At 35.5% G+C, this 26,638-nt stretch overlaps 1 protein-coding gene and 1 long non-coding RNA gene across 12 annotated transcripts in view; one reads left to right on the top strand and one right to left on the bottom strand.

The window, feature by feature from the left end:
* The window catches only part of Shab (Shaker cognate b), a 66,748-nt gene that overhangs the window by 18,442 nt on the left and 21,668 nt on the right, over positions 1 to 26,638 (bottom strand). For 6 of the 10 annotated variants that reach the window (XR_011799608.1, XM_072001496.1, XM_072001489.1 and 3 more), the window contains exons 4-6: positions 25,442 to 26,288; positions 17,056 to 17,378; positions 4,307 to 4,390 (exon numbers count right to left, since the gene is read on the bottom strand). Coding sequence is in view for 9 of the 10 variants with exons in the window: in XM_072001496.1 (XP_071857597.1) it covers positions 4,307 to 4,390; positions 17,056 to 17,378; positions 25,442 to 26,288 (1,254 nt within the window). In the remaining variant the exon portion in view is untranslated. The remainder of the gene's footprint in view (positions 1 to 4,306; positions 4,391 to 17,055; positions 17,379 to 25,441; positions 26,289 to 26,638) is intronic. The other 4 variants (XM_072001490.1, XM_072001494.1, XM_072001493.1 and 1 more) reach the window with 2 other exon arrangements.
* The window catches only part of LOC139986297 (uncharacterized), a 70,624-nt gene continuing 45,257 nt past the window's right edge, over positions 1,272 to 26,638 (top strand). For both annotated transcript variants that reach the window (XR_011799611.1, XR_011799609.1), the window contains exon 1: positions 1,272 to 1,282. This is a non-coding gene — a long non-coding RNA (uncharacterized lncRNA). The remainder of the gene's footprint in view (positions 1,283 to 26,638) is intronic.

The raw sequence follows: 26,638 nt of genomic DNA, 5'->3' as shown, positions 1-26,638 counted from the left end.
AAAACGTGGTCAATTTGAAGTGGAAACTGTACGCTCTGGAAATTGGAAAGTGACGATTGTATACGTGTAACAGTATCATTTATTGACGAAATTCGAGCATTGCCTTTTATTTGGCCACCAGCTCGCGCAACAATGATCTCGTTTGAAATTAAAGCAATGTCAGAATCGGACCATCGTTAATTAAATCGAAGCTACTGCGGAAATTCATACGCGATTTTCTGTCGCGCGAACTTCGCTTGTTCAAATAAAACTTGGTCGCCGAGATTTTAATAGCATTACGTGACCAAGTGTAGCAGCTGCAGAATCGCATTCGTCGTTGTCACAGCTGTTGCATTTGTTTCACGTGAGATTACTTTCTTTATTCGTATAATTTCGAATCCTATTTTTCGTTAAGTGACACAGAGAATGGGATGCAATCGTTTGAAACAGCGTTTCCCGATTGTTGCTTGATTGTAACGTCGTTGAGCGATTTGCAATAGCTCGCGAAAGCATTCGAACGTTTATGGAGATTCTTTATAACTATAGTGAGTACGTACTTACTCGCGAAAATATTTGAACGCTTACTGTGGGCAAATTTTACGAGTATGTCGCGTGTGTTGCGCGAAATATCTTGAAATTTCATTGACGCTATAATGAGACAAGACCGTCGTAATTATAACCGTGGCAATTTCCTTAATACTTGAAATCAATCTGAAAACGCGTAGAAAAGTTACAAGAAACTAAACATAAAAATATATGTATATTTAGTAAAACTTATTTGGTAAAAAATTAGTATATGGTATGAACAGTTGTTTTAATTTTCCAATTGGTGCTAAACATGGTTCCATTAGATATCGAAGCTTATCAATAGACTACGGATTGCTATACGTTTGTGCAAAATTTGAATACGTAGAAATGTACAGAAAGCGTATAATATGTGTACAAAAATATAATAGAATACTTGTTATAATTTTTAACAAGTAAAACGAATCTCTACTTAACTTGTTCTTCAATTGTATCTATAAAAATATAAATTCATATAAAAAACCGTAGTCCATTTATTAATTATACAGAAAATTTTCTGTTCAAATAATCTTGCGATCTCTGTTAGGTGCATGCTTAGCAAATGAACAGCAAATATTTTTCATATATTCTCAATTGTTTGATTTTATATAAATATATTCTCCAATTTTCAGCTTCCTCTCTATCGATATATAATCATAGCGTTATCTCATTACAGTGCTTGTAAAGCTTCAAGAAGTTTTATTGAATATTCACAAAATATTCATAAAAATGTTCTACAGTATGCGTTCTAAATAATTTCATGCCTCATTCTACACGCTCCGCGTAAATTAATTTTCTTTATTCGATCGATTGTTGGTCGATAGACACTTAACAATATGTAGACATCAGTCTCTTGCAAATTATATTCGACGATCTGTAATCGTTCAACGATTTAAAGATATATCGAAAAATACATATCTGTACAATCAATCAACCACATACACCGTACGTATGGGAATACAATGTATTCAGCGATTGTATCTCACTTCATTGTCACTATGTCGCGTTGTAAAGAACAAAAGAAAAAGCAACAGATTGTAAGTAACATCGTGCGATCCTTGCAAAATATCGTGACTAATAATTTGCTAAATGAAAGTGCAACTCGTCGACAAACACGATCCTACGTGACGTTCGCTAATTAATCAGGTTGTATATACCATTTTAGTTGATCATGCCACGGCACGATGATGAGGTGAATGAAAGTCTATTGTATGCGTGTCTGTTGCTATCTGCAGCCAATGAGCTAATGAAAGGGATCGGTAAGTCGATCAATGTCGTTCGCTTAAGACATCCAGTCGTCGTGTGAGATAAACGTCACTGAAGAAATAATATCCTGCTTCCAGGAGGTGAACATTTCCGAGAAAGTTAGTTGGAATTTCGAACGAGAATGTAGAAACGAAATAGAAGTCTCGTTCGGTTGATCGATACACGTTTCTGTTTAGAAGTAAGGACATTCTCGGGTAAATCAGACAAGTCGAATTTATGTCGATCAATTGTTTTCTCAGTTATCAATTGTTATCTCAGTAAAAGTTAGTAAACGATAGGAATGAATTGAAATAGCGAAAATTACATTTATACCTCAAGACTAGTTGTCCGTCTCATGCGACTCGTAATTAGCTTGAAACAAATTCACAAAAAGTTACATACTTTCATTTTTGTTACGCGAGGATCCTTCCTTAAAATAACAAGAACGTGAATGTCGAACGGAGATACAGCAACGTGGAAATAATTTGTATACATGCTGCATACCGCGTTATTGCTCTCGTTGCGAAATCACCGGAAAATCATGAATAGTACGAAATAATGTATCGTGTAAAGTTGGTACGTCGTAGCGAATATTCGTTACGGAAGTACTCGAAGTGAAATGTGTTCCAGTCGGAGCACGGCGTTTCGTGTCAAGACATTTGTCCGAATCGTTAACAGCCTGCAAGCAAATTGCTTGAACACGAGTAAATTCTCTTTCGTTCTAGCCTACTCGTACGATTGCCAGCGTGATTCATGCACGACACTAGCGTGCAAACTTTATGTTCGTTTGAAACTTGAAAGCAGGAAATTATCCATCGGAGAGAAATAAAGAGAAAGTATAGATCGGTCTAAGTAAATACTATATAGTAGGCATGTGCGAATAATTCGAGGATGCAATTTCAAATGTTTTGCAATTATTCAAATTCTAACAAGAAAGTAAAATTCACGAAAAATACGTTACGAAAAGATGAAGAAAATTCATTGCGGTGTTAATTGGATCGAGTATATCATCGAAGAAGAGATAAAAAGAAGGAAAAAAAGAAATTTTTTGTATAAAAATCTCAGCATTGGTAATCTTAGTAGGACATGTACAATTAGAAATTAATTAAAATTTACGTACAAGGCTTGTTAGCAAGTTATTGCAATAATGATTCCAAGCGTTGTTAGAGAATAATCAAAGAACTGTTAAATCGTTGGAAGAAAATAATATTGGTACTTTTTTATGATGTTTTTCTTTAAGTTTGTTCCTTTTTTTATTTTTGAAACAGAGAAATATTAATTACTTCATAAGGATAATACAAAAAGAAACTTTAATTCGCAGATACCTAGTACTTATAATATGCCCAACGATCAGTGTACCCAGTTTCACGGGCAAAAGTATCGTACGTACGTGTCGTACATGTATCTTAAAATGAGTTTGTGTATGAATCAAATCAAAGACAAATTTCAAATATCCATTTTTAACCCTTTATAAACCTGAATATTGTTCAGGTTTCTACAATTTTAAATATAATTATCGTTCCCAATTATAGCAAAAACTCGTGATATGTATAAGATTACACAGAGACGAATATTCGTTGAATCGAGCTTAAGAAGCTACCTACGCTTAAAAAATATGTCTGCATTTGACATTTCCTCTGGCAAGCTAAAAGTAATTTTAAAATTAATTATTTAACATACATGTACGATCTTAAGAGTCACGTAAATTTCATTTAAAACTGTTGGAAAATAATTTCTATAATAGAAGTAATTTTTATGAAACGTTCGTCGAGATAGGATTTTCTGAAATCATATAAATTTTCTATCCCTTTAATTTTACATCGCTTAAGCTCTTCGATTCGAAGCGATCGCCTAGCATCGCTAAGCAAGCTGTTGCTCGCTGGATAAACTCATTCGTAGGGCAGATTATAATATTTTCTATTTAGGATCAGGTGAAAGGAGTTGGTGTACGGCCAGAACCAAAGGCATCGTGTTTCGTTCAGTGGCGTGATTTCGCCCCCGACGTGAAGCACGATGACGATGCCCGTGCCTTGACCTACAAAATTGCGAGTTTACACGCAAGTCAAATTAGTGCAGGAGCTACGGTTGCGTCTAAAGCTTTTGAATGAACTGGTATCGTGTCAATGGAAAAGTTGTGCTCTGTTGAAGGTGAAAGGGGGGAGGCAGTGCATACACCCAGTGGACTATACATACGTACAAAACCGTGCATCGGCTGTAGTAGAACGTACAGTAGTAGCGGACAGATAAATAAGAAGCCAGGGGACAAACGTATACTACCACCACGCGCGATAGTACGTGTTCTCTATCGATCAGACATCGCTGGCGAAGGCACAAAGCAGCAAAGAGAGATCGTAACATAATACAGATTTCAAGACGAGACGAGAGAAAGAAAAGAAAAAAAAGAAAAAAAATATGAAGAGTGAAAGAAAGAATGTTAGTCCCCTTGGTCCCAATTCTCTCGACAGCCCATTGGTGTATGTAGTGCCGCCTAAGGAAGAACGTTAGTGATCGTAAATACCTTCGTAGTACAAAAGCAACACTCGAATTCGCTAGGTATTTCATCATTTTTCTCGAATTTTCTGCTGTCTTTTTTCTCTTCATCCTACAATGTCACACACACAATTTCCTATTTTACTTTCCGTAACACACGGGGCTCGCCCCGCTCGGACGCGATCGAATCATTTCGCTCTTGCTTCGTCTTGTCCACCGACAAGAAAATTTCATTTACGGCGAATATTATGTCGGTGAAGTAACGTCGTTCTATCGGTTCGATATCCTTCATCCAGAAGCATATTCTTTTAAACAACGTGGAACTAGAAATTTTAGATTGGAAAATGGGATTAGAAAACGGACATTTTAGCAACGTTCTAACTAGAAATTTCATCTGAATTCGTCGTCATCTGAATCATCTGAATATCGTAATGTTTGAAATTATTAAAATTTATCTAAAAAGTCTTAAAGTAGTTTTTCATAACATTTATCTTAATCAATATCTGTTTCTTTCTTTCCTTTTTGTTAAAAGACGTTTTGATACGAAATAATTCGAGCGCATCTCGAACGAGCGAACATGTAATTAATCCTTTGAAGCACGCATTCAAGAAAAAAAAAACTTCTGTGTGATATTAGTTACCTTGTTTCTAAGCGAACAACTGTATCACGAATAAAAGTTTTCGCAAGAAGCGTCGATCATTGAATACAGCCACCGCGCCGGTAATCTCTGTTCCTCGTTATAAACGAAGAGGTCCTTCGATTCTTTTCTTTTCTTTTTCTTTTTTATGGAGCACCCTTCGACAACGATGCTTCAAAGGCTTAAACGAGAACAGGAAACGAGGCAACGTATGATCACGTGGAGCCAGAGAGAGAAATTTTTCGTAGCCGTGGGTGAAAAGGAAAATGTATCACGATTGTATCAATCTGTTAAAGAAAGGATGTTTTGTAATGCGTGAAATCAATTCATGAATCGTGGTATATACGACATTTTTTTCTTTTTGGTTTCTCTTCAATGAAAATAACAGTATGATATTTTTTAAATAGAAGATATAATGATTCTAAATTTTGGGTAAGTTACATGACCTTGCGTTTAAAGCATTCTCTTGTTTGCACATTATTATGAGAATAATAAATATGGAAAGAATAATAGAAGCATCGATTGTCACAAGCTATTAGTTTTATTTATTAGATTTATTTCTAGTAGTTTTAGTCTAATGAGAATACATAAAAACCAAAAAAAAAAAAAAAGAGAGAAATAAAGAAGATAAAATAAAGTCTGAAATTGAGATAGATATATACATATATACAATTTGAGAATGATTTCTACTTATTAGCTCTGTGAGAGACCGCAGCAGAAAACAGAAAGTAATACGATGTTTTTAAACACTCTTCCATAGAGATAATATTTATTCTTTCATTCATAGAATGGTAGCGTTTGAAGTTTGGTAAATGTATTAGCTATTGTACGTTAAAGAACATATTGATCTAGTCGCTTATGTTCACTACTAACAAGACTTCAACAAATATTCATTTCCATATGTATATTTACTGCAGTAACATTAAAAAAGAATTAATTCTATTAATAAGATTTTCAAACGCAATGAAATAAACTTTCAACTCATAGATCCTACTTTGTGTAAAGTGAATCCATAGATAAATATACAGAAAGTCTCCGGTTTTCTACCGGTAAATTGTTAGCGCATAATTTACAAGTTAAAATAAGAAGGAAATACTATACAAAGGTTGAATGTGCAATTGTAGGAAAATGTTCAACACTACTTGAAATCAATACAATTGTGGAATGTGAAAGGTCAATAATCATATCTGAATTCACATTATATTCTCTATCTTGAAATAGATAGCGGATTACATAATATCCTTATCCTTCACATTTCGCGCTGAAAGCTACGTAATTGACGTTGACGCATACGTTGCGTTCCTTTTAACTATCTCGCAATAAAAGGGCAAAAAGACAAAAGCTCGTCGAGGGTCTTTATACATTTTATGGACAATTTGAAGGTGTAGGAATGCGCACAATATAAAAAAAATCACTTGGCTGAGTGAAACAGATCTCTGCATAGATTTCACTTCTTCAGTTGTGTTTCTAAAAATATGAATTTCAATAAATATTCACAATCTAATTATAATAATTATTACCTTACATTATACCTACATATGTTGCCTACATATGACAGTACATGCAACTGTAATTAATCTGTTTTCTCATAAGGAAATAGAAGAGCATTTAAAGAGGGTTAAAATAAAATGAGATAATCAATTTTGAATAATCTTCAATCCAATATCCACGGTCTAATTATAATAATTATCACCTTACATTATACCTACATATGTTGTCTACACACGACAGTACATGAGACTGTGATTAATCTGTTTTCTCATAAGGAAATAGAAGAGCATTTAAAGAGGGTTGAAATAAAATGAGATAATCAATTTTGAATAATCTTCAATACCACTATTTATGAATTGGTGGGCTTGTTTAATGATACATAAAGTGTAATGATGTGTTCATCGAGGTACGTATATACCGAGTGACAGTGAAACGCATCGTAGTGAAAAGAAATTAACATCGTGTGTGGACGGACGTCACAATTGCTTTTCGTTACTTACGCGAGATCAACTGATCGCAATTATACTTTTAAAACGAACCGTCCCTCGAACCTGCTGTCCTGTATGTCTTTACGGAAAGAAGAGCGACATTTAACCCTTTCAGATTCACTGCGTTCGATCGTGTGCCTTGTTAATTGTTAATATACCGATCTGAAAGGGCTGACATGAAATTAATAAACTCGGTTCGTTATCTAGAATAACATAAAGATAAAACGTTATCGATACGTGGTAAATTAAACTGACATGTAAAAAGAACGAATATCACGAAACCTCGAAGTCGACGTAATGCGGTAATTTTTTCGAACAGCAATGTAAAACATTCTCCACGTTCTATTCTTTTTAAAATTGTAATCGAGTTCATATTATTTCAATGAAAAAAAAAAAAAGAGAAAAGAAAAATATGTCTTCCTTTCCACTACAATTTCCTCGAAGTCAATCGAAAATGTATTGCACCGATCTTCCATAATCCGAATAAATAATTCACGGACCAACTTCGAGGTTTCATTCGATAACCAGACAATCGATCGAATTATAACCCTTTGAGTTAATTTTAAAAGTTAATTTTATTCAGTTACAAGAAATTGTTTTATTTGATATAAGAATGGACGTGGAATTGTGTCGTATTACAATGAAATACGAGCTGAAAGTTCGAATATGACAATGGAAATTACAACTGCCCGATAAGTACAACGATTCTGCTTCGATTATTTCATTCTTACAGCCATGTATTATCAATGTATATGTTATTGTTAATTATATGTACAGGCAGTGTTTCAAAGTACCGATTTTCATCAAATATCGAATCGTAATGTCATACCTACGAAATTTTTTAATATATTCGTTATCATACGAGAATTCCTAATGTTCACCTATTTTTTCCAAGAATTATAAATATCAATCCATTTTTTTGTTTTTTTTTTCTTTTTCTTCTATTTCCTATATCACTTGTTAAACGTTAAATTGAGCGTCAATACAATTTTCCTGCGCGCTGTTCATCAACGATAGTAATTAAATACACGCTATTTAGTTATATAGTCTATGGAGAGTCTATCACGGATAAACACGTTGTCTCCGTAAGAAGTAGCGTTTCCTAATGAATTTCGAGGATCGATAAATACGCGTTATAGTTCTGCTTAAGAATATTTAGAACCTCGAGAAACGGCGTTCCAATATACATTGCATAATCGATCGACGTACGCAACTTTATCAACGATTGAATTATAATTGCCCACTTTCGACGATCGGAACTAAACGAGAACACGGGTGTCAGAAGACTAATCGATGCTAAAAGGCGTGATGCGACATTGATGCTATTTAAAAGATCGAGCCAGAGCACGCGTTTCTCTTCGGCGTGTCTCGCTAAATGTATATTGCGTTACAAATTGAAATTAGTATCACCCAACAGATGGTAATAATAGAGCTGAGCAGAATGGCCGCATATGGGGGACGTATGCATATAACGTGCATTTAACTAAATTTCCAGGTGTATCGTGTTTCTAATCGAATAATAAAATATACGTCTATAATCATACAAAGTAATCGTACACGTGGTTAACAAGCACGACCGAGCAACGAAGCAGTCTAATCAGGGTATATACTCTAGTTACAGCTCGTACACCTCGAATGCACCATTGATTTGCAGCATGATTACAGTCGCTACTGCCAAAAAAAGAAACAAGAGAAAATCAATAAACTTTCCGATAACAACTGAAACGGACGAGAAAAAGAAAGAGAAGTAAAAGAGGAAAGAGAGAGCCAAGTTAATTATACGCTACCGTTCACAAGTATTTGGACGTTTAGTGCAACTCAATCCGAACGTTCGGATATTGTTATGTTTTCAAAGATATTTCGATTTTGTTCACAGACTTTGTTATATTTTCAAAGATAGTGATCGAAGAAAGTTTCTTAATAGTTTGTTCTTTACCCGATCTCCTAACTGGGGTCATTTGACAGTGGTTATATAGAAGGTGGTTTAAATATGGACTGGCATTTTTATTTCAGGACTTATTGGCAAATCTGTTGAAGATTTTTAAGAGGTGACACTTCGATGTAATATATAAAACACGTTTGCTTTGTGACACGAAGTTAAAACAAACTGAACGGACGTAATTCATTCATAATTTATAATTAATAACATAAATACGTAATTCAGACTATATAGTTGAAGTAATAGTAAAAATGTCGATTGCTAAAAATTCAACTAGCCCATATTTATACTCGTGCCTGTGTATTCGAGTCATCTGCTCTTATTCCGCTTTTAAATTAAAACAGAAAGTATATCTGCATCGTTCTAGAGTTCCACGTTTGTTCGTGGTAGATATTTAACAGTTTAAAAATCGTATAAACTTCAAGAGTGCGATTAGAAACGTTTCACTCGCTCTGTGATCCCAAAATTTTCAACAGACACGGTCGAAATCACTTAAACTCGGATGTCTGCGCGGGACAAAAATTCATTCACGTTCAAAGATCACGAAGCTTAATATCAACGTGTGACTTAAAAGAACTGAATATTCGTTTACCAAGTAGAATTTTCGTCGTATTATCACGAATTCGTACTCTTTACACCGGTAAGACATACTTTCATTCTTTAATTACGTTCTTTGGAAAAATCGAATCAGGATAGTTAGAAACTAAAACAACGAATTCTTGTTCTTTTATTTATACCGATTAATTATTATTTTTATCTATTAACTTTGCACGATTGCCTGACATAAGATCACAAGCCGAAGTTAGATTAAACGCTTTCTCTTGAAATACAATTTTACATATTTGCGAAAATTCGGAAGTGTCCAAATGAACTTCTAGACGATAGCGTATCCGCATAATTCAAAATGCTGCGAAAAATCAAAAATCCTTCAACGAAGAAACGCGCGTAGGAGAACAGGGCATGAAGCGGCATGACACGATGAAAAATAGAAGAAACAGAACGGAGGGGCGATCGAGCGTTAGAAAGAAGACAGTAAAAACGTATCTCTGAAAAGTGCAATCACAAAAGCGTTCTGCGCTTTTCTCGGATCGAGCACGGCAAGGTCCGACGTCCGAGTACCGCGGCCTCACACCCCCGGATTATCGTCCATCGTCACGCATTTTCTTTCTCGTCTCTCGCACTTCATCGTTTTCATTCTGCCGTTGCCTTTCTCGTGGCTGCCAGTTGCTACGAAAACTTGCAGAGTTTCTATCTTGTCGGACGTTGCCAGGAAAGACCGTTTAGATTTCTCTTGAATGCGCGAAACTGTTTCCCGTGTACATCTTTCGAAAACTTTAAATCCTTCGTTTCTATCTTTTTGTTTTCTTTTTTCTTTATTTTTTCTTTTCCTGTTTTTCGTTAATCTCACTTTCGTTCTTTTTTTTTTTCCCCCATAACTATTTTCATTCGTTAGTTGCTTTTACAGTTCTCTCTGAGAGGATCGAACCCGATTCAAAGATTCAAAGTTTCGTGGATTTTGCTCGATTCTTTTCGACTGAGCGACCGACACACAATGCACATGCAGCGAAAGAGAACGAGATTCGGCAAGGTCCGACAGTAGCAGGTAATTCGTGTGTGTGACGAAAGTTTCGGCGGCTTTGTTCAACGATGGTGGTTCAATGCGCGCTGTCGGACATTGCCTGTAACACACCGACACGAAATCCGTCAGAAAGTTACCGCCAATGGTGAAAGAATGGATCTGAACTCATCATTGGCTCACGAATTGCGGCACGCTGCTGCCTGCAATAATCTTTCTTCCTGCGCACACTGTGGGCCATAAGTATTTCGACGTTTCGTGTTCTCCCGTGTTAACTTAAATCGGATACTTTCCACTGCTTTTGTTTCTTTAGTTATTTTATTATAAATCTGTTAATTCCTTCGTACGTTCCTTACAACTTGAAATATTAAAATTTAAAATAGTACAATTTGCTGCAGTTTCTCGATAATTGCAACGAGCAGGAAGGTCCTGATACTTATGACCGGCACTGTGCTTTCTCAGTTTCCCAATTATGTTATTTTCTTTCTACCTTTATCGGACTTTTCCTCGAGAATCGTTTACCCACCGTTCGTAAACCGTTTCTCTTTTTCGTTTTTTAAAAACAGTTGTCATTGATCGTGCAACCAACAGTTGCATTCCGAAAGATATCCGCGAGCAATCGGCTTGAAAAATGAAAATAGATCGTACTATTGCAGCCAACTGCGTAAAACATAATGGGATTGCGTAATCCAGCGTGAGAAATTAATACTGGGAGTTTAATGAGTATAATAGTTTAGAGCGAAGTCGTTGCTGTCAGATAACGAATTTCCTATTAATAATGAATAACAACGAAGTAATCTTTATGAATATTTAAACGAAACAAACATTTATCCCTTGCAATTGGTCTAGAAAAATTGATCGTTGCAAGTCTACCGTCTTATAGATTCAGTAGTGTAACTACTCCCTTACGTGTAACTGATACGATCGATCGAATTATTTCGTAGTTGCACTGCTGAACGTATTTACGCTAATTATACGCAGTACCGAGGAGAAGTTATCTGACCGCGAGATGCGTCGACGTTTCTCCAACGACTTGTCGAAATTACGGAACGTCGAATGCGCAAATTTTTGTGGATAAAAATTGGTAGAGCGTGCGGAGAACCTAGAACGGACGTAGTTCGATTGAAATTAACATTTCCACGACACGAACTGCGATGGCATTATTCGATTACGTGGTATATTATTTCTGTGTTCCGCAGAGTTAGTTATCGACGGCCGTATGTGATAACGATCAACGAAAGAAAGAAATTCTCAGAGCAACTGATAAGAAACTGAAGGAACATCGAAAGGTCTATTGGCATACCTAGAATCTATGTGAACAGAAAGAAGTGAAACAAGTTAATATCTAATTGAAAGAAACACATCGACGACTACGTTTTAACAGTTTATCCTGCTTTGGTGTGCTTTCAAAACGTGATCGCTGGTGCACTGTATACACGTGACGCACACACGAATCGTGATCGAGAACCTCCATTTACAGAAATTCGTATCGCTGCCTAAGTTTCGGTGCCCTGCGTGTTCTCTGTGTTCTAAAAGAAAAGCACATTCATTCATTCGTTATTGATAAGCGAGCATTCCAGGACTGCAGTGATGTGCGAAAGGAGCACTGCCAGTCGAAGGATAAGATCCGATTCGACGATGCAATCGTTAGACCGGCGCGTTTCCCGACGAAAAAGCACTTGGACGACACGTTATTGCGTTCGATGGAGCCAATTTTCCACTCTACGCGGTCTTATATTATCTTTTTCTTTAATCGATGTCTTCACTGTCCTTTAATCTTCGTGATATCCTCAATCCTCTCATTTATCAACACTCGTCTCTCATTTCAGCTCGTAATTACTTATCTATAGCAAGCTCTATCTTTTTTTCTTTTTTACTCGGCGATTGCTGTGTAATTCACTGGATGGAATTCATTTGCAAAGTTCTTATCGATCTTTCTTTTTGTTAAACAACGTCAGAAAGGATAGAAGCCAATATAATGTAAAAAGATCGTGTTATGATGAGAGGATTAGTGTTCCCAATGACTCTATCGTCTTCGGCTCATCGAACTTCCAATGTTTGTACACTGCTATTTACAAATTACCATTATTACTTATAAATATGTGTTGCTATCAATTACACACACGTGTTATATCGTACGTAGCAACGAACGTTCGACGATAGCTTCCAGAAGAATCGTTAATTCGCGGAGAAATAAAAATTTCAAGAGTTTCAAGTTCGATGAATCGAGAATACGCAATTGTTAAAGGATTATTGAATTCGAATAGCGTGGACGAGTAAAGGGGAAAGCGAGCATCAAGGAAAGTTAATGACGTTTCTTTCGGGCTCCGCAGATCGTCGGTTCACTCGCGAACTAAATGAAAGAAAAAAAAAAAAAATCAATCGCGTAGATTTTATCTGCCGAGAGGCGGTATGAACGGTAAAACTCTCGGAAAGAATTTGTCGGGAAAACACGCGACCAAGTAGAGTTAAAGTCGAAAGTTGCGCAAACCTTTATTCGGAACCTCTATACCTCACAGTATCGAATTATTCTTTTATATCACGATATTTCTCTTACGTGTCGTTATCTTACTATATTTTACACGTAACTAGAAGACATTTAAAAAAAACAATATTCACAGTATTTTATAGAAACTGTATACATATATACATATGTTTATTGGTCTACATAAAGTAATAGATTGCAAAATTGTGCACTTTTTATCCGAATATGTTTACGGTAACTTTATCAGCACTGGTAGGTATAGATGCGTTTGTATAAAGAAGAACTCTGTATTGTACTAGCATTTTTGTTAATTTTGTATGTATCGTACCGAGCAAGGTTGACCATTCTTTCCGTGAACGTACATGTTTCGTACAATTTTGTATTAAAAATATGTATACGGAGAAACCGTTTTTAAGGAGAAAGTTAAAAACGAAGAAAATAAATGGCGACCCAGCTCCGTATTCTAACATACGCGATATCGTTTCAATGTGTTTTCACCGAGTAAATATTATAATTTCGGCAAACGAGGCTATACGAAACATTCGCGAGAAAGATTCGTAAAGGAATGAAATATCCCATCGAAATTTAAACCACATACAAAACTGTTGAGAGGAATATTTACTCGTTTTGTGTTCGTGCCAGACCTGATTTCGAGATTCTAGTAGCAATTTCGCTGACACGGATAAGTAGTTAGACACAACTCTACGGGATATCGGATCAATTTGTCACCGGTATCCCGTAAAAAAAAAAAAAAAAAATAGAAGAAAGAAAAGTCAAGCAGACACACATAGATAAAAAGCTGCACATCGAGCGGATTTGGTCTCTTTTCTTTTCTTTCCTTTCGGCGCTCGACGTGCTTTCTTTTCTCACGAAAGACCAAATAAAAAAAAAAGAAAAAGAAAAATGGAAAAATTGTTTCACACTAGGCGTGCTTGGGTACATCGTGTCATTCTGCCATTGTAGACGTATCGTTGCAAATTTATTATTTCACTAGGGCACGGCGGTGTGAAGAGACAAACTTGTGCCGTGGCTATTCGACACCAACGAGATTACATCGATTCCAAACAAGAACGATATCATTGGATGCACATTCGTTCAAATAGATATTACATCGAGGAAAAAGCAGCGGTTATACTTGATGCATACATGTATAGTAGATAGTAAATGAATAGAAAAAAAGATAAAAAATAAGTCTTGAGATAAGAGGAACGGTGAGTGTGCTCGATATAAATATACAACACCTTTCTTTTTTTTTTTAAATGCTTTCACACACACACACAGGTAACTTTTATATTTGTAGAATATGCGTCAGTCTTGTTGAACGCTTTGCATGTTAACACAATGGCCGTTGTTTTTGCGAAAACGATACTTTACACTAACATTGACTCACGATATTGGTTTATGTTTTATAGCTTATTTACATACACATATATGCATATATACATACAGGGTTTCCTTTTTAACATTTCACATATTATCTGTATTGAGTGATTAACACACAGTGATAATAAATATTTGGAAAATACTTTTTTCATAGTGAATTCCTAAATGTTTCAAATGGAATTATATATTTGATTTTTGCCATTATATCGTTGAACATATTGAGATAAATTCCATAAACATAAAATGTACGTACTTTTGTTTAAAATTAATAAAGTTGATAAACATAGAACGTTGCTTGAACATAATTACTGGAGCAGTAGCTCACGAAAATCAATTAAACTAAAGCTATTAATTGGAATTTCTACAAAAGGACGAAATGTTGCTTGAACATGTATTAAAAAAAAAAAAGTCTTTCAAGTTTAGTACATATAAATTATACTATCGTATATTAATGTGTTTAATCCTCATTGATTTTATTAGACCAGGGATAAAGTGAGAAATGTTTTCAACGTGTTGTGTTTGTACGTATATACACTGTCCAAAAATAAACTGAGCGAAAAAGACAAGTATTATTACTTCCAGTATCATAAACTAGATCACTTTGTGAATAGAAGTATCATTTTCAGTTTGATGAAAAGAAAGTATACAATTTCACTAAATAAAAAAAAAAAAAACAAAGCTACGTTAGCTTCGTAACGCGATAGAAAACGATATTTTCAAAATGTTCATTATCGTCAAACATTGTCCAATCGACATAGATCAATTTCAATTTGTAACTTCTTTCTGTTACATTGATTTCTTGCAAAAGGTTGGAAGAAAATCGTTCGAAATATTAGTATGAACACTCTGTAGGTATACATACATATATTATTTGTTATATGTAAAACAGTATCTCTTCTAAGAAACTATCTGTGAAAAGACTTCGTAACAGTAAACAGAACAGCGAATGGAACGATATATGTATCGAAAGTATAAGATGTACATATCATCCTTGGGTCTGATTAAAATCAGACTCTACTACTAGTTTGCATCCAATGTGACCGCACTGACGTTCTGATAGTCGTGCCTTTAGTAGCCGTGTGCGGATACTAAAAATTTACGAACGATTCTATCCTTACAGACGGGCTCGAATTTCTTTTTTATCGGATTTAACATAGGTGTTATATTTAACTTTTTTCTACGTTAGATACATTGTTTAATTAATGAAATAATTAAACATTACTTAACAACGAGTAAAGACGCATATCATAACGAAAGCGTCATAAACAAACTTTTACGTAGCGATCTATCAACTTCAATTTATAGCAAACAATTAATTTATATTTGTCGATTTATATCGAGGTATAAATTTAGAATTTGCAAATTATTAAAAAGAAAAATTATACGAGTAGGTATACAATTTGATTGTATAAGATTTACCATTTGCTTCCTAACAATTATTGATTATACCTTCATATTCGAGACACATTGGAAAATATATTGGAAAATGTACGAAGTGCAAATATGAAATTCTAAAATCATCAAAGAAGAAGAATTTTCTAAACAGATGTGTACAGTGATTTTATTGCTTTTTTTCTTGCATTTTTTACTTACTCTATCAGCTGCTTATTTTTAAAAGAGAAGTTATTATGATTATATCACACTCGGCGACGCTATGGTTTCAATAAACTACGAAACTCATTTCAAACGTAAATTGCTATCGGAGAGCGATAGGAAGCGAAGAGATTGTGCAAATAAACAGAAACTCATATCCGTTGAGAATAATCGTTAAACACGAAACACATTGTAGATATCTTGAAATGATCATTTGGATTAGGTATATTACGTTCATCTGGTTAAGTTTATCTTATTATTTTCGAATTAATATATCGCATATTTATGCGGGATGTCGCGTTATGTTATCATTCCGACGCAAGTGATAAAATCTTTAATTCGAGAAAACTGTCGCGAAAAATTTGTGGAGAATTTAAAGGCGCAAAAGTGCGCACAGAGTTCATGATACACAAAAATATAAAAATAGAATATGTAAATAAACCACTTAAATTTTTATTTAAAAACAGAGATAAACTATTTAAATTTCATTTCTTTAGAAATTTTCGTAGTAAAATTCTCTACATAAATACAATTTGCTTGTTCAATTTGAAGTGGAGAACGAAATAATACAAATGCTACGTTCTAAAACATTTCTTCCAGCAAAATGTAATTCCACAGATAATTGCGAAACGTAGGAAGATTTATAATGGAGCACGCTGTGTTTTCTCTGCGTGAAACACAACTAGCGAATAAGATTAAAAATTACAAATTCTCAATAAAAGATATTTAAAGATTTCCTTGCTCCATTCGAAACAAGAAACTACACAAAATCGGTTTAAAGCTGTCATAAAATTACACGTTTAAAGTAGTTCGAACATTTTCCCAATACAAAATGTATTAGAGGGATAATTGCGCTGGAAATCTATAGACAGACTTGGCTTCTCCAGATTAACGTACGAATCAAATTTCATCAAAAAAAAATTATCCGTAACCTTACTTACTCCGTTCAAAACGTAACACCAACGATTCGTAAAGAATATGACTGTCAACGAACATGCGTGACACCGTTTTGCTAAGATCCAACGAAAATCGAGCCCAGTCCGATCGCGGTAACATGAAACGCCCGTGCAAGCCTAGTCTTCGGGCGCGCGCGCGCGCACACACACACACAAAATAAAAGGAAACACATAGGAAAATCATACATCATAACGAGGATTGTATAAAAAATGCGACGACGTGACTTACGCTAGGTGTGGTATTGCCTTGGTTCACGTGCTGGGCCGGTACATCGTCGTGAAAGTAATCGTCGTTCTGAGTTCCGGGTACGCTCTGAGCAAAGTCCAGGAGACGACGGTTCGGGCTGTCCGGTGTGGTCGGCAGATCGTTAGGCAAATTTGGGAAGCAGGACGAGGCGCTGCGCCGATGTCGCGAGAGACTGTAATGCTCATAGTTACGATAACAGCCTGGCCCGGTCTGGGCAGGACCGCGTCCGCACGCGGATTCTCCCTCGGTGCTGTTACCATCCACGCCGGACATATTGTGACCTGGAAACAGGTTCCGCGTCCGTTCTGTCTTTCACAACGCCGTAATCGGTAATCAACCTTGACGCAAGAATAGGCGAGGATTCGCTCCAACTTTTGCACTCGTCTTCGACAACGTACTCCAATAGAGAAAAAGAGAGAGAGAAAGAGAGAGAAAAGAAGGGAAAGAGGAGGACAGATAGACAGATAGATATGTATAGAAGGTGAGGAAGAAAAGAGGCATGCAGCGATATTTTTTCGATGAACGACGCTTTTTTTGCTTCAACAAGTAGGCTTGGCTCAATTTTATACGAATAATGGGAATTAAATGTTTCGGCTTGGTCCGGCGTGGTAGGCTGGTCGTTAGGTGGATCAGAAGCATAGCAGGACAAGTATATGGCAAATCATAGATACCAGCGTATTAGCGAGCTTTGCATACCACGATTACGAAGAGAATTTTGTCCCAGTTGCAATTTATGTACAGTATATTCTCTCTGATTGACGTGATTCCTTACGTCGAACGTTTAGGTATTCGTTGATGAGACACGAATTTGACGCGACTTTGAAAACAAAAGTAAGACGATTCTTGACGTGATCTTGTACTTTGATACTCTTCTGTGATTGATACGTCTTGTTTACACGTTGATTTCAATAGAATGAATTTTGAAAGCAAATGTAAGACGATCGTTGGATACCTTGTACTTTCCGATATTCAATTATCAAAATTCAAGTTTCTGTTCTTTTGGGGGAAGTATTACAACGTCTTGATCGATTATTGTGATTAGCTTTCTCGATCGGATGACACATTAACACTGCATGTGACGTGTGGTAATTGTTTTTTGCTTATTACAAGTAATGAACTAGAACATGAGCAGCTTTTCACTTTCATTCACTTTAATTCCATTTTTGTTCGTCACATTAACTGTAGTGCTTATACGTTTCGTTCAGAAGGATATGCTTCTCACCTGAAAAACTGAATTCTGATAATTGTATCACAGCGGTTGGTGAAAATGATCGGTCACTTCGAATAATTTACAAAATTTTCATACTATACTATATGTATAACTTACGAATAAAAGATTGATCTTCGTCTTAATCGATTCCTTACCAAAGATCTCTTTCTAAAAATCATCTTAATTTTGATTCAAAGATTTAACTGCAATTTAAAAAGATCTTTGAGAATATTTTGTACATAAATGTGTTCCATGATATTATCAGCGTTCCGATGTATTTATTCTCAATCGTATCTAAGATCAATATTGTTTCATGAATATAAAACAATTTTAATTACAGAAAGAACAAATAATTAAATAAATATATATATACACTTGTATTTTTTGTTGATGTCAAACGAACATACTTGCTAAAAATAAAATTCTTATCAACGTTCGAAATATAAATCATCGACAAAGGTGATATCGACATAAACGATACCAATAAATTTTAACAGTGTTTGCTCACCATCCACGCCGGACATCTAACGATTTGGCAAGAGGCTCGATGTCCAGTTCGTGCGTTTTCTCGCACCTTGATAAGTTTATCAATTATGGCGCAGGTGCGATAACAAAAAAAGATGACTGATCGTGCTTAGTGTGTCAGGTGTTAGTTATCACTAGAACTCCGAATACGGTCATTTTAATACCTATTTTCATACTTTTTTTGCCACGGAATATTGATGTTCAATAGGTTTGTTAAAATATTGCAGATAGAAAGATTTCGTAACTGCACTACTTAAGAAATTATGCAAGATAATATGATAAAAATAATAAAAAATAATATTATGCAATTGTAAGATGTAACTGTGCAAAAGAAATGATATATATTTTTGAAATTCTGAGTTTCCATGAAATACGATAATATAAAAATAAATTATTTCGTTTACGTAGGGTATCCCAGGCTTTTTCCACGAAACTGTGCCAACATATTTTATGAATATAAATGGGAGAAAAAGTATAAGAGTATAAGTTCATATACAAAGGCTGCGAAAAATATTGCTACACCGTTCTATTTATCACAGCATTTACGTACTAGTTAATTATGTCCAAGTATATTAAATTTCGCATCGTTTGGTGGTACCTTCGTACGACTGTAGAAATTTGATGCTGCGAAAATAAAATATATACAATCTTATAAAAAATCGTTTTCGTCAGCGAATACATTTTATAGCCACCGTAAATACTCCATTAAAAAGTTATAACAAAAATGCAAGATATAACAACGCAATGGTTTCTCATTCGATGGAATATATGAACAGATTGATGTTGTACACATTTCCATTAACACCATTTTAAAACGTTTTCCGTTTTCATAAATACAGGATTGAGATCTGCGAGAAATTGAATATATTATATTATAAATTTCTCGTTAATTTCCTTTGATGCCTTTATTAACCTGTTTCGTAACACATTTTAGAAATAAAAATAAAAAGAAATGTTTCATTAGAGACTTATATAAAAAATATAGATAACGAGAAATTTATTTCGTATTCCATATAACGGTTCAACGAAGATTAATCTTCGACCCTCGAGATCGCTCGAGATCTCATCGCATCATCCCATCGGACCTTCACTCCTGGAGAAGAAAATCCTCTCAACAAGAATTGATACTTATCAGGAATTACTATAAGGCAGAAGTTTTTAATCTTTTCATGAATGCATACCATCAGCAGCAAAATTACAAAATTTCGGTATCTCGCGTGATTACTTTCGATGATAATGACGGTACAATTTTTATAGTGTACATTGCAGAAATACAGTAAAGTCTCGGTTATTCGAGTTTAACCAAAGTTCCGTATTATCCGAGGTGCTTTACTGTAACTTCATCTTTTTCGAAATTTTAACACGAAGAGCTTTTAAGAGCACGAATTTAATATTTCTTAATTAATTAATTAATCCTAGATACATGTACGACATCACGTTATCAAAATGTTTTCTATGATTTTATCATACGATCTGCGAACACTAATAGACTTCTTCGTATTATCCGAGTTTCCGATTACCCGAGGTAGACCCTGTCCACGTCACATCGGATAATCGAGATTCTATAATTCACGTAGCCCTCTCACGTACTACCAGTGGTACGTGTACCATTCATCGAAATTAAAGAGAAGCTGTGAGAAATTTTTAATCTAATAAATTCAATTTCTAATAGATATGAATCCTGTATTTAAGTCTGATAAATATTCGTGGCAATATTCAGTGGATAAAACTAATTTCCACTTAAATTCCATGTGTTTAATAGCGTTGATAAAAATATTCATTTGTATAAGTATCCACAATCAAGCATTTCTGATCTTATATTTAGAGGATATTTTTTTTCTTATTTCTACTCGCAGAATATTCTCGCACCAGTCTTGTGAAAAAACTTGGGATCACCCTATATATTTGATCAATTCAAAGATGGATTTTCTTTATAATCGCATAAGATCACCCTTCATCGTAATTCGATATTCATTCGCGAAGTATAGAATTTTAAATAAAATACACGCGTCGATCGTATCAATCCGAAATATTCCGTGTAAAACGGCTGATTGTTCGTTCCTTGTAATTTCATAATACAATTCAATATTTCGATACGAGATAATCGCTTATAGAAGGAATAAAACCAATTAACACGAGCGCGATTCAACGAAACAATATTTATTTCGTTGAAATTATGAAAACGCTGTGTTTGATGAAAACGATCGCCGTCGGTGTTCTACGTGGATAGGATGATATCTCTCAGGGTTTTAGTGTTAATATAATTGATTAACCTTTCTGGGTGAAGAAGAAGCGAAGTCCTGATTCAGTCCGGCGTGGTAGGCTGCTTTCTTATCTATACGTAGGCCGTATATCGAGAAAGTAGCGGAAGCGAAACCAAAAATATATCGATAAAATAGCTCGTTACCATCCACGTCGGACATGTCGTGAGCTTAGGTAGGTGCAATTAGTTTGTCGGCATCGACCTTGGCATAGAGTCGGTGATGTTCGAATCTCGGGCAAGTGTGCCGGATAGTCGTTCCAAATGCGAGTGAGAAATCATTAGTTTGGAAGTTAAGTTTCGGTCTGTCCGGCGTGGTAGGTTGATCGTTAGGTTGACTGAGGAAGCAGCAGGAAAACGAGGCACCGCAACGACGCCACGAGGGACCGTAATGCTCATAGCTAGGATAACAGCCTGACCTGGTCTGGGCAGGGCTGCGTCCGTACACGGATTCCCCCTCCTTGCTGTTACCATCCACGCCGGACATATCGTGACCTGAAAACAGCCTCGGTATCCATTATGTTTTTCATTATGCCATCAATTCATCAACCTTGACGCAGGATTAGTGGGCTCATTTTCCAACATCTGTATGAGAATCGAGATTACACGAAACGCTAGTAGTCGAGATATGTGAATCGGATGGAATACGATTTAAGATGATTGTGTTTGCCATGTTGGCGTTCTTAGGAATCTACCAAGCAAAATCGATAGAGCAAAGGATTCCCAACCTGTAAGGTCGCGACCTCCAAGGAGTCGTCAAGTTTCCTCCGTGAATCGCTACAGTTATTTTTACTTGCAAATATTTTTCTCCAAAAATTTATTTATTTATGATTTGCGATGTTTTTTTTTATTTTAACGCGGTTATGTTTTAACGGGGTATTTTATCAGTGATCGTAACGTTACTTCTTAAAGTCAATGGAAAAAAGAGATTTAAGATCTCCATGCGGATATTCGGAACATATTAAGGGAGTATTCTACTGTATATTTTCGCTTAGAGAATCGATCTTTTTGTGTTCCTAAGCGTAGAGTAGTCTTGAGTTAAGTTACGGTTAAGTTGAGTTAAGTTAAAGGAAAAAGTGAACCAATGTTGACTTTGTATCTGAAATTGTGTATATCTGGTAAAAGTTGAAAATGTTGAGATTTTTTTAATTACTGACTTTTTTTTCACTTTGTTACTAGCTTCGATATAGACAAACTTATGTCGTTCAAGAATTTTTTTTGGTTTTTCTAATGTACAAGGATCAGCATAATGACCAGGATCATGAAGCTATGAAAAGATCGTTTTTTAAACGAATGTGTTCGAGGATATACAATGCTGTTAATTTTGATTATTTCTCTACAAAAATGTTTTCAAATGTCGCTGAAACATGGGCAAGTATATGTACAAGATAATTATATCGGTAGAACTATTTAATGATTTTTTCTAAAAATACCAAAGAAGGTCTATAAACCGTGTCTTACAGTAGAATACCTCCTTAAAGGTCCGCCCTATTATACGCATAATCTACTGCTCAGAAGTACGTGAACACTTGCTCATTTCTGACCTATATTACTAAAATTGTGAGTTAAAATGTCAAACATTATGAGACAATTTCGTTATTTAAAAAGTTCACTATTCTCAACTCGTCTCGCCGTCAAGTTACAAATACGATAGAGCAGATTTTTCCAAGCTACATACATAAAGAAACTATCGTGATTAATTTCAGCAATAATATTAAAGATCAATTAACATTTCGACAAATCGCGTACTTAATTTTAATATACCATTAATAAAGTTTTAAATAAACAATTTAAATTTCATGTGATACATTGCAATATTTGAGCATTTCAGGATAATTCTTTTACCACCTGATGCCTTCTTTACTAATAAACTCCATGAGAGTCTGTTCTAATTACAAATAAATTAATTAAAATGAAATATGATATATACCTGTTGATTTCACAAGAACATAATAACTATACTACTGATCGTTAGTTTGTCGTTAATTCATATATTTTAGTAGCATTGGTATACCGTTAATAAAAATCGATCAAAGTGTCCACATATTTAAGACCAGAAGGTTTATCAAACACTCTGTGTTATTCTAATTCTGCGCTATGGCAAGACCATAATATTTTTTTTCAATTTCGACCACGGTAGACCTTGACTCACTCCCTGAAAATAACATTATTAACAGTATAAATTCTAATGATTCTAATGAGAAGGGGTCGCGACTCGCAAGAGGTTGAGAAACACTGCGATAGAGAATGAAAATAACACGATCGATGAATGACAATAGTTTTGTTCTGTGTCCTCCCATGATTCATGAATATTTATGAATATGGTGCAGTTTACATTTAATGAGAAAGTCAATAAAGAGGGTGGTCAGTGTTTCTCTAGCAGTGTGGTCTCGCTTTACCTTGCTCCTGCGCCAGAACTGATAAATTCATCATTCTTGCGTCAGGGTTGATAAATTGTTAACGTTTCGTTACGATAAAACTTGCGATTTTCCATTTTTCGGGTATCGCACACGTGCGTTAGTATTAGTATATTTATGATCGGAGTAAAACGAATGAGAAGAACACCGTTAATGGGCGTAGAGAGTGATAAGGTCCCGCTCAGTATCACTCTGGAGTACGATCGCGCCTTGTTAACTGGAATAATGTTGACATCGCTATTTTCCATTCTAAACGGCAGTGAACTGTTTCGAATTAGTTTCCTTTTCGTTAAATCCCTCGACATATTTGAGATTCTTCGCAATAAGAGTTAGCGAAAGATACAAGGAATTCCAGTTAAGCAGGTGAAACTTTTGAGATATACGTGTGCGCAACGAAGGTATGTGACGATGTACAAAGAATACTAGGAAACAATGAGAAAAAAAAAAAAAAAAAAAAACGAAAACCTTTAGTAGCACGAGAGAAAACGATCCGGTTAGACCGTTAATTGGCAAACAGCAAGTCGTAGTCGTAGCCGAGTTTTCCCAACTATAACGCGAAAACGTTGATCTCGTGATGGTGAAGCACATATACTCGAGATATGATACGTTTCAACGATATACCAATCTTCAATGTTTCAATCTGTTGACCTTGCGGTAAAAAATTATATTTTATATACTTATTGTATTATATTGTAAATATTGTATACATCTTATCTTATATATTAATATCTTGTATCATTATATAAGGTTTGATGCACTGAAAGTACAACCAGAAGAGAATGATTTCGTATGAAAAAGAAATTGAAAAAATAGAAAAATATTTTCTACGCGACATTTCGTTCTCGAGAAATAATTAAGTATAAATATTTGTCTAGTACGTTTGCATTCAACTATCTACCTTTTCATACGTGTTTTCATTTCAAATCTTAATTAGTAAATTCTGATAATTGCTTGTAAAAAAAACAAAGTTGTCTGAGGGAAAAACCATCCTTCTTTCGGTAATATTATTTTTAAAAGCTGTGACTAATGAAAGAGGATTTTCCTATTATTTAATTGGTGATTTATCGAAATACATCTAACTACAGTACCTAAAAAAGTGCTAGATAAATTCTTAAAAGCAGAAAGATAAAACTAACAAATTATTTATCAGATTAGTAACTAGCATAGAGTATAATATAGAATATGAGTAGCATTGCATATAAAATCTTAATCTTAATTTTCATTTAACACGCTATATTAAAAAACCTCATCAACAGTATGGAAGTGCATATAAAATTACCAATAAACATAGTGGAAACGTCGAAAACGTAATAGTAGAAATTTCTCTATATTTAATATTTTTGCGATAAAATTTATCATCTCCATTAAACCACCATAATGTTGTGTCTCCAAAAATTTACTTGTACAACACAAATACTCTGCATAAGGTACGTTTATGCTAAAATTCTTCACCTTAAATTTATACGAGTATCGTTTCAAGCGAGTACCAATATAAAACATTAATAAAATACCATTTCCGCGATCGATCATCGTCATCCATATCCTCTCGCAAAATTATTATATCTATTTCCTACAATTTACTTGCCATTACCAACTATTCCTATAAAGCAAATTTATTCTAGTGTTCTTTGCCTTAAAATATATACGAGTATCATATCAAGCGAGTACATATTTATAAAACGCCAACAGAGTAGCATTTCTGCAATCAATCATCCTCATCCGTATCATCTTATTCTGTTTTATTATTGAATATATTATACCTATTCCCTACAATTTACTTATGCAGCAACTATTATTGTCAAGTAAATTTATTCTAATTATTCTAATTTTCTTTATTCCAATATTCTTTACCGTTAGATCGTATCATTCGATTCTCAGAAGATCGGTGTATTTTCAAAGCGTATCATATAACACGAGTAGTAAGTGTGTATATCCTCCTCGTGGTCCGTCGCTTACCAGTATCGACGATGACATCGATGAGATCCATGCTTTTGGCGAAGGCATCCCTCAGGTTGATGTGATGGAACGAAACGATGCTGCCCTCCCTCTTTGCCCTTTCAAGAGCCTCTCGCCTCTTGAGGGCTTTCTCCCGTCTCATCTGGTTCTTGTAGAACTCGGCGAAATTGTTAACGATAATGGGAATGGGCAACGCGATTACCAGGACACCACATATACAACACACACTGCCGATCACCTTGCCGAGCGGGGTCGTGGGGTAGATGTCGCCGTATCCGACGGTGGTCATCGTGATGCCCGCCCACCAAAAGGTTTCTGGAATGCTTATGAATTTGGTCCCGGGCTCCTCCTTCTCAGCGAAGTAGGCAAGACTCGAGAATATAAGGACGCCCATCGCCAGGAAGAGCATCAGCAGGCCCAGCTCCTTGTACGAGTTACGCAAGGTGAAGCCAAGGCTCTGCAGCCCGGTCGAGTGGCGGGCCAGCTTCAGGATCCTCAGGATCCGCATTATACGAAAGATTTGCACTACCCTGCGCACGTCCTGGAACTGGTCGGTCGCGTTCTTGTTCGTCTCGACCAGGAACAGAGATACGTAGTACGGCAGTATTGCCAACAGGTCGATCACATTTAGACCACCCTTGAAGAACTTCCACTTGTCCGGCGAGGCACTGAACCTAAGCATGTACTCGAGGGTAAACCATGTGATGCACACAGCCTCCACCATGGCGAGCTGCGGATTGTCTTGAAAGTTCCCCTTCTCATCATTCACTTGCATACTAGGAATGGTGTTGAGAGTTAGTGCGATCGTCGAAAGCACAATAAAGAGTATTGATATCACAGCTATCACCTGGAAAACCGACGGATCAACCGGTCAAATACCGACATCGTCAGATCGCTTCATCTCCTACTATTCTTGCTGCGATTAAACTAAAATTACCGCACCTTTTCTAGAACTTCCCGTCGACTGGCTATCGTATATATTTCTTTCTTTTCTTTTTTTCTACGATCGAACGTTTCTGTTTCGTGTGATTTATTATATTTTCCATGTGTAATTTGAACGGAACGTAGTGGAATGACAAAATTGAAAATAGTAACAGTTCCTAAATGGTTATCGTACAGGAAATAGCCAATGAAGTAGACTTCGGTAGACGAAAGTGAAGAACGGAAGAAGAAAAACTCCGTGTAGTCTGTAATTGC

This window comes from Bombus fervidus, chromosome 4 (assembly GCF_041682495.2).
Source record: "Bombus fervidus isolate BK054 chromosome 4, iyBomFerv1, whole genome shotgun sequence".
Taxonomy (NCBI): Eukaryota; Metazoa; Arthropoda; class Insecta; order Hymenoptera; family Apidae; genus Bombus; species Bombus fervidus.
This window is presented reverse-complemented; position numbering and strand designations above follow the sequence as displayed.